Source organism: Thrips palmi, unplaced genomic scaffold (genome assembly GCF_012932325.1).
Source record: "Thrips palmi isolate BJ-2018 unplaced genomic scaffold, TpBJ-2018v1 HiC_scaffold_5, whole genome shotgun sequence".
Lineage (NCBI taxonomy): Eukaryota > Metazoa > Arthropoda > Insecta > Thysanoptera > Thripidae > Thrips > Thrips palmi.
In genome coordinates, this window is record NW_023144632.1 from 9,208,134 (window position 1) to 9,224,331 (window position 16,198).

General features: G+C 57.6%; 1 protein-coding gene across 1 annotated transcript in view; it reads left to right on the forward strand.

Moving 5' to 3' along the window:
* LOC117651150 (cadherin-89D) overlaps positions 1-16,198 on the forward strand; it is a 25,413-nt gene continuing 9,215 nt past the window's right edge. Inside the window, exons 1-5 of the mRNA XM_034394953.1 lie at positions 1-73; positions 10,177-10,307; positions 10,921-11,041; positions 12,020-12,222; positions 12,375-12,503. Coding sequence (XP_034250844.1) covers positions 1-73; positions 10,177-10,307; positions 10,921-11,041; positions 12,020-12,222; positions 12,375-12,503 — 657 coding nt within the window. The remainder of the gene's footprint in view (positions 74-10,176; positions 10,308-10,920; positions 11,042-12,019; positions 12,223-12,374; positions 12,504-16,198) is intronic.

Below are 16,198 nucleotides of genomic sequence, written 5' to 3' on the forward strand. Positions count from 1 at the left end.
ATGAAGACCCCTTCGCTGCTGGCGGGCCTGGTGCCTGCACTGGCCTTCCTGTCGCTGGTCCACCTCAGCGTGGGTGAGTTTACTTCGCAGTCACTCGTCCCTTTCGAGTTTCTTTCTAATTCAACCTCACTAATCAATCAGTTTGACTTGATCGCTGTGTCGTGACCGGCCCTTCTCTTCCTCAGAGGGATGACTCGCGAACCGCGTCGTATTACCAAGTCATTGCAGGATGCAACCAAACATCAAACGACCTTACTCGATCGCCACTCGGACACATGATCCGGACTATTAAAACTAACACATAGCATTCCGCTCCAATAAATCGTTAACCAAATCTATGAGCTTACTGGAGGTAGAGTCAGAAAAATGCCACTTACGTTCAACAGAGCATAATACATTTTCATTAAATCAATACTGAATATCGTAGAATTGAAGGTGGTGTCCTTGAGCTTGGGAACTTATTCCTTTCAATTTCTTTGTATTATACAGTTTAAAGAAATTCCCTTTGAACTAATGTAACCACGTTTTTGCGTGTAAACTGTTTTAAAGCATTAACACTCGTGTAAATCTTGTCAGAACGCCAGAAATCTGTCTGAAAACCTGATCAAAATCAAAAAATCAAAATGACCTCTGAAAGCCGAAAGCTTATTCAGACATTCTGCAGATTCAGGCCATCAATTTTAGAATAAGTTTTCAGCATTTCAGCTTTTAGAAGTGCGCGAAATTTGATCAGGATTGCAGGACATGTTTCTGACACTTTGTCAAATTTACACGAGTGAAGATACATCGCGTGGTTTTATGGTCCTGTACGCTTGAGGATGGTTGTAACCAACAGAGTGCTATGTTACCACTCAGTTCTGCCAGTAACATGGGAGATGGAAAGGAGCCATGCAAAAACTAAAACCTTTGACCGATGCCAGGTTGGGCACCGAAGAAACATTAGCCATCAGGTTGCAGGCCGATGCGGATCTCCGCGAAGTGGGCACTCTGGCGGCCTGGCCGGCGGGCTGGGCCTGGCTGCTGGCCTGGCTGGTGGTCGCGCCAGTGCCCGCCAGGGCGGTCGACCTTACATGTATCGATCCGCAACAATTGAGCCTTGCTGAGTGAATGCGCCCCACTCCCCCGCATCGTGATCGGGCCGCTCTAGATCACGTCGTCGCCGCGCCCCGCCGCGCTGCTTGCGCAAAGCAGGACCGACCATTATTATTGAGCCACGCTCATCAGCGAGGCAACGCTGCTAAATCTCGGCACAAGCTCGGTTTGGATCCGTGGGTTTTCCCTTCAGTTTTTTAAGCATATTTTAAATCTTGCCGTCCTAGTCGCGTCATGATCCCCCGGCCCGGCGTCCGATTACGATACTGTTCGGAGACAGCGCTCGCCGCGCGACTCCCCGACTCGCTGTCCAGCTGTGAGTATTCAAACGGCCCCAGGGAGATGAGACCGGTTTTGCCAATGACCCTGCAGCCTGGCCGTGCTGCCAGCGCTCCCTGACCGTGCCGCCGCCCTGCAGGGCTACGCCATGGCTACGCGGTGCTCAGCAGTGCGCCCGACGACCGCCTGGCGCTACCGCGCGACGCGCACTTCCAGCCAGTCAGTGGGTCGCACAGAGCATCTACGTCCAAAACAATAACTATCTTGAAAAGTTAAAAAAAAAACTTTAAATACTTCAACCAACAGAATAAAACACTGTTTTATTTTGCAAAACTGCTGTGCAAACACCCCCTTCACACACACACACACACACACACGCACAAACACCAATACACACACATGCCCATATGCATACACAGCATGCAGTTGACAATCTTGCGGTTTTACTCCGGGCCAAAACGCGTACCGCAGGAAGCGAGTAACTCCCCGCGGGACACACGGCGCGGCGGTTGCGCTGTCGCCAGGAAGTCGCGTGCGTGAACGGACAATAAAAGTTTTGACGCGCGATAAACGAGTAAACGAGTGCAATCGATTCAGATCGGAGCACGTGTGTCCTTTTACGTGGACAAGTCGATAAAAAAACATAAAAACGCGGTGACCGTTATCCCGCTGGGCTGCGGGATCTTCTTCTGACAGCCAGGCCCGGCCAGTGAGCCGCACCGGCGACGCCTCGCAATGCCTGCTGCAGCACTGGACGGGGAAGAAAGAAAAAGAGAGAATAATCATAATGGTGGTCCGTTTACTGTTAGTGTGATCCTGACGCTTGTGCTGACCGGCCCGGCGGGCTTTGCCGAGAACACACATTGCTTTATCGGCGTGCGGTCTCTGTCCGACTGTCGCGTGGAGCGGTGAGGGACGCAGCCTGGGACATGGAATCTTAGCGAGCTTGGGGAACCTGCACCGACCTGCGTAATAGTGATCTGTAAGAATCCGCCGTCCACACGGTAAAAACGGTTCCTGGTTTTCCCAGAAACTCCCTGGAAATCATGTCGTTAGCATAGGCTTCCTGGCAAAAAAAAATCAGGAACCGTCTTTGCCGTGAGGGAGTCAATGACGGTCAGTGTGAGGTGAAACTGCATTGCAAACACGTGATTTGGTTTACTTTTACCGAACAGGCTAGGAAGGGATGGTGACAAAACACATGCGCGCCCATTCCTTAAACCCACCTTCAGCCCCCATTCCTCGTGGTGCGATTCGCTCGTTTATGAGAGTGTCTGGCTAAGAGCGATGGCGCACGCTGGACGTGTTTGTAGCATGTGCCACATCGCGCTCCGGCCGCCTTGTGGTTTACGCTGCACTTATGCCAACACGTTACAGTAATTTATGTGCTCCTTAAGAAAGGACAGGGCCCTTCCGAACAATCATCAGCGGTTGTCCTTTTGAATCTACACAACACGTTAGTGAAACAAGAACGCCTGTGCGCGGTCGGTGAGTTGTATGCGTTGTAAAATTGTGAGCACTCGGACACAAATAAGCCCGGAGCGGTGGAAGAAAAAACAAACTGCCCTGAATCGTTCGACCATTACTGTTTGCTCTTTGCCGAGGCTGAGGGAACCGAGGGAACAGCAACTCCTTTTTGGTGGAAAAGGGCCGCCGGGCGCCAATGATACCCCGAGACGTTACGGTACAGCACCAGTCGGCACCAGTGGTAGCAAGGTCGGGACGGGACGGGGCTAGAGCGGTCTAGCAGCCGGAGCGGAGAGGCGGGGCGAGGCGGGGCGCTGAGGCGGGGCGCTGAGGCGGGGCAGGGGAGGGGATCCAGGGGCCGACGTCCGAGGCAGAATGCCGAGAATTACGTACGGCAGCCTGTCGGTGTGTGTGTCGTGCCCGGCCTCTGCCTTCGCGTGTGACGCGGCGCGGTCGCGCGGTCGCGGGCCGCGGCGGACGGCGGACCGACCGGGCCGCTTTTATAGTGGCTTCATTTGAAGACTCGTTAAAAGGTTTCCGATCGCCGCGGACTGCGAAACGTGACGCGTCGCGGTGCACGTCGTCGCGGTGCTCGACGCCATCCTGGCAGTGCGCGACGCGGTGCGGGACGCGGCCAGGGCCGGACAGCCGTTACGGGCGGGCTGCCTGCTCGCCGCGCGCCACCGCGGTGAAGGGGCTGACTTTGAGTGCGAGACACAACAATTATTATTACTGCAAGCGTGTCCTTTTATGCGTGTGGCTACAAAGTGCTCGGCGGCCTGAGCCTCGCGCTCGCGCAGCGGCCGCGTGGTTTGCTTCGTTTCGTGGCGCCACCAAGAAGGCAAACGGTCCGTGAAGGAGTCGCGCAGTCTAGAATAGTGATGACTTTTTTTTTTTTGAAACAATGTTTGCGGGACCGGCAATTTGTTTGTTGATTCCAACACAACGAATGTTCACTGTTGTGACAGCAGTTATTAAAAAAATGCAAGTTCTTGGCTGCACCCAGAAAAATAGACTATTCACACATGAATGGTCTCTTCTCCTATGCGGAACGGACTGAGAGCATTTATTGTTGGGATCAAAAACTCAATGAAAAACACTCGTTACCAATTTTTCTCTGGGTGCGACGGCAGAACCCGAATAAAGAAACAACGAGTTCACACCTCCTTACTTTTTTTGTAACCTTTAATCGAAGCAGCGCCCGCGACGATTTCTATACAGAAATGATCCGAAAACTACAAGTCGACACTTGACGGGTAGCCAAGAAAGCTTTGAAATACAGATCGGTCTTTAAAAATGGTTCGTGTAGATCGGTCATTGTAGACGAGCGCTCTGTAGATCGGACTTTGTACCCAAGCGCTCTGTAGATCAGCCATTGCTGACCGGATGCATCGCATTCACACATGAATGGTCTCTTCTCCTATGCGGAACGGACTGAGAGCATTTATTTGTTGGGGATCAAAAAACTCGAATGAAAAACACTCGGACCAATTTTTCTCTGGGTGCGACGGCAGGAACCCGAAAAAAAGAAACAACGAGTTCACACCTCCTTACTTTTTTTTGTAACAGTGTGAGAGTAAAGCGACGTGAGCAGGCGCGCCGCGCGGCGCCTCGGCCGACGATTTACTTTCCGACGAAAGTGATCCTGATCTAATCACGTCGACACCGACGGCCGCCTTATGCCGAAGGATCGGTCCGTTGCTCTGTCTCTGTCGCACTCTGTCCCGGCGGGGTGCGAGCGAGAGAGACAGAAACGCCCCTTCGGAATCGGGCGGCAGGTCCACGACCGAAGAACGAAACGGAACGAAGCGGAGTGGCCCGGCAGTCGCCCGGCGGGCACACTGGCGGGCACACCGGCCGCACCGCCCCGCCTCAGGGAGGCTGCGGCGTGCGTCTCTTTTTTTGTAACAATTGCCGACAATCAAACTGAGCCACGAGGGAGAAAAAGTACATCTCCTGTCGCGACCGTGAAAACGGGATGAAGAGGCCTTTCTCTCAATGAAAGCCCTCTTGCTTCGTGCCCGGCGCCTCTGTCCGCCTCTATCGTCTGCATCGGCCCAGACGCTTACTGAACGAGACAAGTCGTGCTCACTGCGCGCGCCATAGACCCCGCTAAGCTCGTCGCCGATTCAAGACCGAAGGGATCCGGACCGGAAACGGAGAATGGATCGGGGCTGGCTGACTCATCTTCATATTTATTTTCTAAATCTGAAAGCGACGTCGACGTTTAAAACCCGACGGTTGATTGTGGTGTAGTTGATGGCACCAATCAACGAAAGCCGCTGATTTTCTATTTTACTTTTTGTTAACTTGTAAGATGAGTGACAGGGGAGGCCTTTACGGCTTTACGGCTGGAAACGGATCATTATAGCACACAACCAAAAGCGGTCAACCCAATATCAATAGAAAAAAACAAAAAACTAATATGTCACATGGGCTTCGGTGAAACGAATGTGGAAAAAAAAAGGAGTTTGTTTGCTTCGCCACCACACAGCCAGTCACCGCTGTGTTCATTAATCTAGCAAAATCCTGTTCCTCTTTCGAGGTTCCGGCCGCAGTACCGAAATCCGACACCACCTGTCCACTACGAGGCTGAACAACAACAAAAACAACAAAACTGGGTGACGTTGCCGTGAATCTCGCTGTTTACGCGCCCGCCCGCCCCCGTGCTGCAGAACGTTTTACGCGCAGGGCGCTGCTGGCTTTGCTGCAGCCTGAGAGTAGTTTTCGTCGCTCTGTCTCTCTCGCTCTCATACTGCTCGCTCCACGAGTGCGAGAGAGACAGAGCGACCGCTCTCGGAATGGCGTCGTGACGCCGCGCTGCACTTTTGGCGCGCGCGCCGTCAACATTGCGTGAGCGGCGAGGTGGCGCGGGGAGCCACTTCTTCTTGTTGGCACAGCGAAGCACAGCGAACGCCACCGTCTTCATTCGAAGCGAAATGAATGACGAAATTAGAGGACGGGAAGGACTCGCGATGCGCGCTTCGAGCTTGCGGTGCCCCGGCCGGCAGAGCTTCTGGACCCACGGCACCGCGCGGCACAGTGGGCCAGAAGGCCGGTGCAGGCACTCAAAAGTCTAGATGCGTTTTGAGCTCCTGAGTCTCTTAACAGGACTCGGGACCGTGTGACCCCTCCACTGGATTCCTCGTCCAGAGAGCAACCCATACGTGGGGTCACACGCTCGGTTCGAGTCCCAGTTAACCACTCTGGAGCTCAAAACGCGTCTTGAATTTTGGCCGTCTCCAACGGCCTTCTGGCCCACTGTGCCGCGGGGACACACTTCATTTTACAGCGGACGCTAACAGCATGTGCACACGACGGACGCGGTGCAATCGCAGGCATGCGCATGTCGCCTCTCATCGGGCGATCATGTCGGCGGCGGCCATGTCGCGACAACGCGTCGCAACGGCGCGCTGCTTGCTTTTGAATACAAGCAGCCAACGGCACTGCGATGCGCCGCGATGCTCGTCCGAAAGACGCAACGGTTTGTGTAATCGGGCAAACTGCAGCGCTGCGCAGCACTTCGCCCGGCAGCCACCTGTCTGGCCCTCGGCCTGGCCGCCGTCTGCCGCGGTCATAGTCCACGTAATAAAGGCGCAAATCCACTGGAAAAGCCGCCGAGCATGCAACGCGCAAGCTTTTTGCAGCGCTCTGGTCACCGGCGAGAGGGGCCAAGCGGCCGGCCATACTGAGGTAGAAAGCGGTGGACGCATAGAGTCATCTAACTGGTCCGCCGCCGACCAAGTTTGCCTATTAAGTGAGCGCAGGAAGGCGGCCCGCTGGCCCCACGCCGCCCCACGCCGCCCCACGCACCGACACTTCCACTAACACGCACGCACTCAGTCATCGTCCGTCCAGCCACTCTGCTCTCCAAACTGCTTGTCGTGGTTTGGCAACGGACTCTTTTAGCACAGTCTCCAAGTGAAGAGCGAAATTAATGACAAACAAGTTCCTACAAAAACAAAAACAAATTGAGCCAAATAGCTTTTTTAAATATTTTGATTGAAAATGAACGCCTTTTGGCTGAGGACCTGCTTGGGGTCAGATTCTTAGTTTCTCAGTTCTGTTGAAATTGACATGAAAAAGGCAACTACCTCTGCGCGAACATTCCAAGTCTTTATTCAAGGTACAATGTTGTCATCGTTTTGGTTCCAGTAATTTTAAATTTTACCAACAGTGTGGCCAGTTTCGCAATGTTACCGTCTGCAAGTTCGTCCAGATGAGGATGTCGTTACTGAAACGCTTGGCAACGTTTGTAAATCATCACGCGTTTTGAGCTAAGGTGTGTGTTCTGGCCGGCGCGACTGGCACGGTTGCAGACTGATTCCTAGTCATTTTCGTCGCTCTGTCTCTCTCGCACTCACGGGGCGTCGCGTATGGGTGCGAGGGAGACAGAGCGACGAAAATGGCTTTCGGAATGAGTCTGCCGGCGCTGCTGGCGGGCTGGCGGCCACTCTGGCCCCGCGCCACGGACCGCCCCTTGCCCCTTGAGTCTGCCAGCGAGGACCGCCGCGTGGCCGCGTGGCTTCCAAGAGTAAATGCACCGCGGGAAAGCGCTCCAGGCACGCGAGCGGCACGCTCCAGGCACGCTCCAGGCACGCACGGCGACGCGTTTGCGTGCCCGCGCGCCGCGCGCACGCCGGGGCACTTCTCGATTATGCGTCGCCACGACGACGTGCCGCCCTTCGCTAGCCGGACGCCAAGGCTGGCTTCCAAGTAGACACGGGGGACGCTCTCGCAGACGCGGCGTGCCTCCGCCTCGGTCAGGACCACCTGCAGACTCCTGCGCGGCTTCTCGTGAGCGGCCGAAATCGCAAGGAGGAGAAGCGGTGCGCTATGCGCCGGTACGGCACAAGCTGGCCGCATCACCAAGCCCGTCACCAGAACTGCTTTGCTTGGAGAAGTGCTTCCCAGACTCGTCTCAAATCATGCAAGGCCAACCGCCTTCAACCTGACCGCGAAAACACGCGTTTGGAAGGTTTCGCGAACAAAGACAGCATTCTATTTGGGAGAAATACCGCGTCGTTTTGAACTCTCTTAGAGCGACTTTGCACGGGGAAACGAGAACATCAGCCTGTTGAAACTTGCGAGAGCGGAAGGTATGTTCTAAGTAGACGGTGAGTGGGCTCGGAGCCTGCATGATGGGACCTAAGCCAAGGATGGACAGCCAGTCTTTGGCGCTAACCCCGTGCAGTATGGACACCGTGCAGGCAGTGCCCCGTCCGTAACCAACTCCCCCCGCAGAGGGGCTTTCGATAAACAGTTTCTGGGGAGTTGGCAGCGCTGCGAGGTGAAAGGGCTGCGCCGGGCTGCGCCGGGCTGCGAGGGACACGGAGCGAAGCGAGTCACAAATCCTGGGCGCGGCGCGCGGCGTGGCCGGCGGAAGAGATACGGAACGGCGCGAATAGTTGGGGGGAAAGGAGGGGGGAGGGGGGCAGGCGCCACCTTCGAACGTGTTAACCCTACATCCGAGGCCCTTCGATACTCCCCATGGAATCTCCTTTTTTTCTGCGTTGGCGTCCCGCTTTGAATCGAGCGCGGCACTGCGGTGGGGGCGGCGGGGGCGGAATGGGCGGTGGGGGCGGCGGGGGCGGCGTGTCTGCAGCCCACTGGAGCGCGTCGCGGTGTTGCTTGTTCTCAGAGGTCGCGCTGCGGCCTGCAGCCTGCGGCGCGCCCCGCCTCTCCCCTCCGAGGGGCCGGCAGGGCACCGGCAGGGCACTCGGCGTTATTGGCACAACACACCGCACGTGCCAATAGGGGCGCCGCATGTTATCGGCACTCGGGCTGGCCGCGCGTGAGCCGGCGCCGAGACCGGCCGTCAAACGCGGCGCATTTCGGACGGGTACTCAAGCCATTGCGCGGGGCTACGGCCTGCCGGCCGGGCCTGCCCCGGCCAGCGTGCCCCGGGGTGCTGAACCTGTTAAGTGGCGGGAAAACGGAGTCTGAGGGCCCACGGCTACGGCAGTACGGCAGGCCCGACCAGTTTGAGGACTTGCGGAGCCCGCGGGGACGGCAGGCGGTGTCGCAGAAGCGTCGCCGCCCAGAAGGGGGCGCTGGGTTCTGGGTTGCGTTCGGAGGACTTGGACGGACTGGGGACTCGTCTTAATACAGAGCTCTGGAGACTTTTTGACTGGGGTACTTATTTGCTGAGGCGAAAACGCGTAAGTACGCAAAAGACACGTTTTTGCGCTCGTCGCAGGCAGCCTACCTTTCCGAGTCGCCCTCGCCCGGCCGGTACGGTTCTAGTTCCGCCCCATTGGCGTGTCGTCGCGGCGCGGCGCGGGGCCTTGGCGCGGACTCAATGGCACAGATCATCTCGCCCACCGAAGCAGCGGCAGACGACACCGATATGAAGGATGAGTCTGCCGTGCCCCATAGCGCGGCGGGGCGTCGCCGACACGCCGCCATTTTGCCTGCCTTTGTGTCGCCGTGGCCGACTGACCCCAGGCACGGCGCGAAATGCGAAGGGGGCCGCCACTGCCAATCCATCTTGCGTTCATTTTCATGAGTAAAAAGGGACACTTTCGGGCCACTGGTTCCTCTTAAGCCCCCATTTTCCTCGGACGCGTCGACGGGTCCTTTTGTGGTAGAAGGACGGCTCCGAGTCGACCTACATGTCCTCGAGCGACATCGTCGTCCTGGCGATGGCAGCCGGTGATGGCGGTCGATCGCAACGACCAATCAGAGGCCGCGATGACGATTGTGTCTCGGCCAATCGGGGCTGTCATCGCGCGGAGCAGAGCCACCTTGCGGACTCTGCGGTCGCGACCCCATCAAGCCTGGGAACAGATCGGCCTGCTTCGCGCGGGCTCGGCGTCCGCATTGCCAAATGCAGTGCCGTGTGCCGACGGGCCTTGGCCGGGCAGGAAGAGAGGACCGGGGCACTCGTGTTTGGTGGCGGCGACGCAGACGGCGCTGCAACGTCAAAAACCGCTCGGAAATTCAGAACAGTGCACTTTTGCAGAACACTGCAGTTTTTGTTGCTCCTCCACATCGGGTCCAGCCAGCCGAGCTTGTCGGCGCCCCCTCGCAGCGTTTCCTCGATTGTTCGGAAGGCCTTCCCGTCCAATCACCGCGCTGCTCGGCGGCGTGAGGCGGAGTGCATGGCGGAACGCGGCGACAGTGCGGTGCACCGCGGTGCTGCAACAGCGCCCCGGCACACTGTGTGACGTCGGCCTGCATGGGCTGCCGCTGGCGGCGGTCGCCGAGAAAATGACTCACTCAGCCAAACGGCTCACTTTTCGCAGTTCCCTTATCTCCCGCTCGTTCAACGAAAACGGCGACGGCACATTAACGTGTCGGTAATTAACGCGGTGTTGTCTTTCCTTTCCGTTGCAGGATGCATGTTCTACCCGGCCGGCGAGTACCTCCGCTTCGTCCGCATCCCCGAGAACGTCCCCGTCGGCGGGGAGGTGCTGCAGGTGGAGGTGCACCCGCGGAGGAACCTGTCGCTCCGGCCGGTGGACAAGGTGAGCCTGCTGCCACTGCTCTTGGCGCGCGCTAGAGTATCGACTGCGCGTGAATATGAATGAGGCTTTCCTTTGACGCCGCCCGAACCAGACCGCCGTCACGTCGCTTCCGAACAGCGCCGCCGACGCTGTCTCTCTCGCACGCCTAGGGCACGTGTTAGGGCGAGAGAGACAGAGCGACTGGCTGGCTAATCGGCTGCGCGGCGTCCCTGCGGTGTCCCTGTGGTGCCGCTCGTTAGACCGCGGGCCCCGTTAGGCCGCTGGGCCGTTGGGCCCCGAATTTCTGCATCCCAAAGTTGCCCGGCTCGGCCAGTGTGCATCTGATAGTAGTGCGCCGAGCGGCATTCTTAGTCTCTGACCAAATAAAATCTGATTAAAAAACAAAAATTGAACTCTCGAATCCTTTTAAATTTAATTCAAATCGGTTTGAAACTGAGTCGAATTTGACATATCTATGCTCAAAACGGATGGAATTGCCACTTTTCCTGCAGTTTCCGACCAACATACGAACATTTCACATGTTTGATTCGATTCTCGAAACGAACCCAGCCTCCATTCGACTCGATCGCGAACTGGCCCGGCTTGCACTGCATCGGAGACTGTCTGTGTCCAGGCGGACGACGCCCGCTACTTCGCGGTGCGCGACGTCAACGGCAGCGCCGTGTCCATCGTGCTGTCCCGGACGCTGGAGGACCTCGTGGACAGCGACACGCAGCGCCAACGAAAATGCTCAAGTTCGGCTGGCTGTGCACTACGCGCCGGCGATGCACGGCAGTCGCCCACAAGAAGGCTCACATGCAAGACATTTCGAGGCTGCTACGGCCAGCGGCGCTTTGTGCTTCCATTCAAAGTTTGAGGGCTGCGCTGCATGGTGGCGCCTGCACTGGCAGTCACGCCGGCAGGGCGTCCTACTGACCGACGGATACGTGGAAGGCTCGTTTCCACGGCCCTTCCGGCGCGCTACCCTGTTTCCGCGTACCTTCACTGGTAAGTTTCAGCGCCCATTCGCGGGTGGCTACCCTCGTCCCGGGCTGCGCCTGAGCGAGGCCCAGCACAGCCCGTCGGCGCGTTTGGCCTTCTCGGACAACAGGGCGGAGCGCCCAGCGTAGGCATCCAGTTTCACAGCCCAGTTTTGGCGGGCTGCCTACCCTCGGATCCACAGGGTTTTAGCGCCTCACGTGGCATCACAGTTTCACAGCCCATTCGGCGGGCTGCCTACTCGGTCCACACGCGGCCTCAGGTAGGCATCACATTCCAGCCCAGTTTGGCGGGCTGGCCTACCGTCGGTCCACGGCGCTACGTCGGAGGCATCACAGTTCCACAGCCCAAAGTTCCGGGCGTGGCCACCCTCGTCAGGCCTAGCGCCTCAGCGTAGCATCACAGTTTCACAGCCCAGTTGGCGGGCTGGCCTACCCTCGGATCCACAGGCGCTAGCGCCTGCAGCGTAGGCATCACAGTTTCACAGCCCAGTTCGGCGGGCTGGCCTACCCTCGGATCCACAGGCGCTAGCGCCTGCAGCGTAGGCATCACAGTTTCACAGCCCAGTTTGGCGGGCTGGCCTACCCTCGGATCCACAGGCGCTAGCGCCTGCAGCGTAGGCAACACAGTTTCGCACCACAGTTCGGCGGGCTGGCCTGCCCTCAGATTCACAGGCGCTAAGGCGGAGGTGCCAATTTACATGGAAGACTGCTAACAAGGTTTGACCCCGCCAGGTCTGACCATCTTCCGCGGCATCCACGCCGTGGACCGCGACAAGCCCAACACGCCCAACTCGGACGTGCAGTACTCCATCGTGGCGGGCAACGAGGCGGGCAAGTTCGGGCTGGAGAGCGCGCACCGCGCCGCGCTGGTCATCCGCAAGCCGCTGGACTACGACACGGGCGACAAGGAGTTCGTCCTCACGCTCATGGCCTCGGTAAGGATTGTGACTGCGACCCTACCAGCGGCCGATGGCACCGTCGCCTGAAATGGCGACGTTTGAAAAACCGCGGGAAAGCGCCATCGGCTGAAACACTGACCCGCGCTTGCTGACGGCGCGCCTCGCTCATGCCCTGCTTGTCGTTCCAGGACCGCGGCACGCCGCCACTCAACTCGACGACGGAGATCTCCGTCTCCGTGCTGGACAGCGACGACCTCAGCCCCAAGTTCACGCGGGAGCTGTACCGGACGCAGGTCACCGAGTTCTACCCGCTTACGGTAGGTGGCACCACTTGGCAGTCGGGCTGCATACACGCCGTGTCCGCACATCCTGCACGTGTGCGCTTGCGAAGCATCGCGAAGCGGGACTGCTTGTCTCGCGAGGCACGCGGGGGCGTCCCGCGCGCTGGACCGCCAGCGACCGCCAGTGCAGGTGCACAAGATGGTCATTTCGTTAGTGGGCCGCCTGTCCGTCACCGGGTGCCCTCGCCTTGCTCGGCGGAGCCTAGTGCGTCGGCGCATCGCTGTCACCACTCTGTCGCACGTGTGGGGCGTCGTGGGCTCAGGTGCGAGAGAGACGGAGCGACAGGCCGCGTCGCCGCGACACGCGCGGGACGACCCTCCCGCCACGCGTCCCCGTATTGGCCGCGAGAAAGCTGCGCGTTTGCTCCGCAAGTAGCGGCCAGTGGCGGCCAGCCTCCGTGTACCCCGTCCCGCGGCCCAGGCAAGCCGCCAGCCAGGCAGGCAGGCAGGCCCGCTGCAGGGGCCACCGCGGTGGCCGAGAAATCGATATCTCGGAGCAGAGAGAGACAATGTCGAGTTTGTTCAGCGGACCAGAGCAACGGCAATGGTTGAGTTATCGGGAGACGGCAGCCAACCGGACCTGCCACCTCACGGCACAACGGAGGGGAAGTCTGGCGCAGGGCCTGGACGGCCTGCCCTGAGAAGAAGGCCCTAACTACCGAGGCGGCACGGTGCAGTTGGAACGGAGCCCTTTCCAAGGGTTTGCGCTTCCCTGTGCCCAGCTGGTCCAGCTGGGCCACCAGCGCGGGCAGCCCTTGGTCCTTGGCGCGGGTAACTGGACGCACACCGACATCCTCTCCGCCGCGCTCCGTGCCGCTCCGTGCTGGTATGCGGAGGATGCCGCGTCGCCGCGACGCGACGCGCAGCACGGCCACGGCCGCGCTCGCCGACACTGCCTCTGCGTCGCCAGCGCGGGAATCCGACGCCAATTTGAATCCGATTGGAACGCGGTGCCGCGCGGGGGCAGCAGACGACACTGCCGGACGAACGACCGTTCCACTCCACTCGGAGGAGTCCTTGCGCCACGCCGGCGCCCCGCTTGGGGAAATGCAGGTTAATGGGCGAGACGTTCGCAGTGGAGTACGTCATCGGAGTGCCAACGTGGAGTACCTCCTGGAGTACGTCGTGGGGGAGTAGCGCCTACGCCCCCTTTTTTTGCCGAGGTCACGTCCTTGGCTGGGCCGTGCGGCGCTCTTGAAAACGGACTTGTTGCTGCCGGTCCTTGACTCCAATAAAGCACACAATGGTATCGGGTTCGATCCCGGCACCCCGCGGCAAGGGGCACGGCGGGCACGGCGCGCGAGGCGTCAGGGAGTCAGGCCCGCGGGCAAAGCAAGTTCCGCCGCCGGCGCCACAATGCTTCGGCAGGGTGTGGGTTATTAGCGTTGCGTAAGGATTGAACTGGAATCGCAGTCAGATGAGGCGGCCGAGCCGAGTCGTGCCGAGCCGAGCCGAGCCGAGGCGAGCCGAGGTGAGCCGAGCCGAGTCGTGCCAAACCGAGCCGAGTCGAGCCGAGTCGAGCCGAGCCGAGTCGTGCCGAACCGAGCCGAGCCGTGTCGGCTTCTGGAGGAAAGTGATGAGTATCTGATGCGGCGGCGGCGGCCCGCGGTGCGGGGGAGACGGGGAGCCACGCCTGTCTGCCTGTCTGCCTGCGTGCCGCGCTAACCTAGGTCTTAATGAAGGCGCTTTTACACCGCTCTCCTTGTTTCTCGGCCCGTTGTCGGCTTTGGTTCGGCTTCACAGGGACGAGGGCCTCGCTCGGACTCACCACCGCCCACACAGCACCGTGGGTCAGAAGACCGGCGGAGGCGGACAAAAGTCTAGACGCGTTTTGAGTTCCAGGTCCACTTAGTGTGACTCGAACCGAACGTGTGACCATACCAATGAATTGCTCTCCGAACGAGGAATCGATTGGTGGGGTCACACGTTCGGTTCGACACCTGTTTAGCGACTTTGACCGCCTCCACCGGTCTTCTGGTCCATTGTGCACCGTATCGGCGAACAAAGTGTGCCGTAAAAAATCGAAGCGCAGCAATAACGTCCGTAAGCGTTCGCAAACGGGGGGATTCCTCGGAGATGCCTCTGAGAAGCGCACACGGTAGTTAAGGGTTTGCCCCGGGTGCTGTTTACCGATGACTCGCCTCTGGTACGGGGCGGGCCGACGGGCCAGCAGAGCAGAGCCGAGCCGAGCCGCCTGCTGATGCAATGCCGATTGGGCGGCCCAGCCCCGCTAGGCCCGGCAAGGTGTGATGATGGCGGTGGTTCTGATTCTGATTGAGTGGGTTCATTGTGCTGTCATTCGCCGCCTCGCTGAACTCGTTTTAAACGGCGCCCGCGTTCCCGCGTAAACAAGGGAGGCTGCTGGCGGCCTAGCGGCTCGAGGTGTTAAATAACCGTGACACGTTTGCGTAGCGCCTCGCGCAACGCGCAGCGCCGCGAGCAGTGCACTGCAGTGCGGGCGCCTCTCCCGGCCGCCTCATCGCGCATTGTCTGCGCGTCGCCCCGCGCGTCGCCTGGGGGGGAAGGAGTTCATCGCACGCGAGGATGCAGTGCAGTGGCTACGGCAGCGGCCACGTCGTAGCGAGGGGAAATCACTCCGCAAAAATTCTGCCAAGTTATTAAAAACGGCTAAATTTCCTACTTTTAAAAAGTCTGTCAAAGGCATCGCATTCTAAAGCACTTTGAAAGTTTTAAGAAATTTAGATGTATTGGATATGATAATTGCTTTTCCAATGCCTTTCACTCATGAGTTCAGGGCCCCTCAGAGATCAAAGGCATCACTAAGGACTACTCTGCTCATACGTTTAAAAAAATGGGAGACGGCATCAACTCTTTCAAATATTGAGAAAATATTACGATGAAAATTTGGGGGAAAATGGAGCTACCAAAAATATTCAGTCTGCCAAATTTGACAACTCTTGGCCCAAAACTTACTTATCCTTAGCTGAACACATTCGCAAAATTCCAAGTGTGGTCTACGTTGTTTGCCCTTGAACGATCCAATTTTTAAGCTTTCACAGTGCAAAACTTGTATTGCAACTTTCCGCCATAAAACAAAGTGCTTATGTGCTGCCTCATAAAATCACATTTGAACTCCGGATGGCCAACAAACATCATTCCTAATGTGAAATTTCAGAGTTCCAGGGTTAGATTTACAAGTATATAACCTCTAAGTTGATATTGAGGGTGAATGAGGAAAAACATTATTTACACAGACCATACCAACATCAAAGTAACCTTCCCCGATTGAGTATTCCCCATGGTTTGTTTTACTAACCTGATCAAGAATTCAATACGTTGGTAGATTGATTCCGTCACTCCTTCATCAGCGCCAATTTCCTGACTGATATTGGAACTCACATAATTTGAACAACACCACAACAAACAAGAAAATAAAAACATTCATGTAAAACAAAAGTTGTCCTTGTCACTACGCTTCTCTTTTGAAACGTCTGCTTGCGCTGCGCCAACGCCACCCCCAGGTATGAGAAATTTTGGATGCCTCTAATGGTATTTCTCATACCTGTATAGTGGCGGAATTCAAGAAGTCGATACGAAACGAAACTTAACTTGCAGGTGCAGTAGTTTGGAAATTTAGATGTAGAAACAATTGGATTTTCTGTTTTGTAGGCATGTTTGCCATTCTTTGTGAGTTCCAATATCAGTCAGAG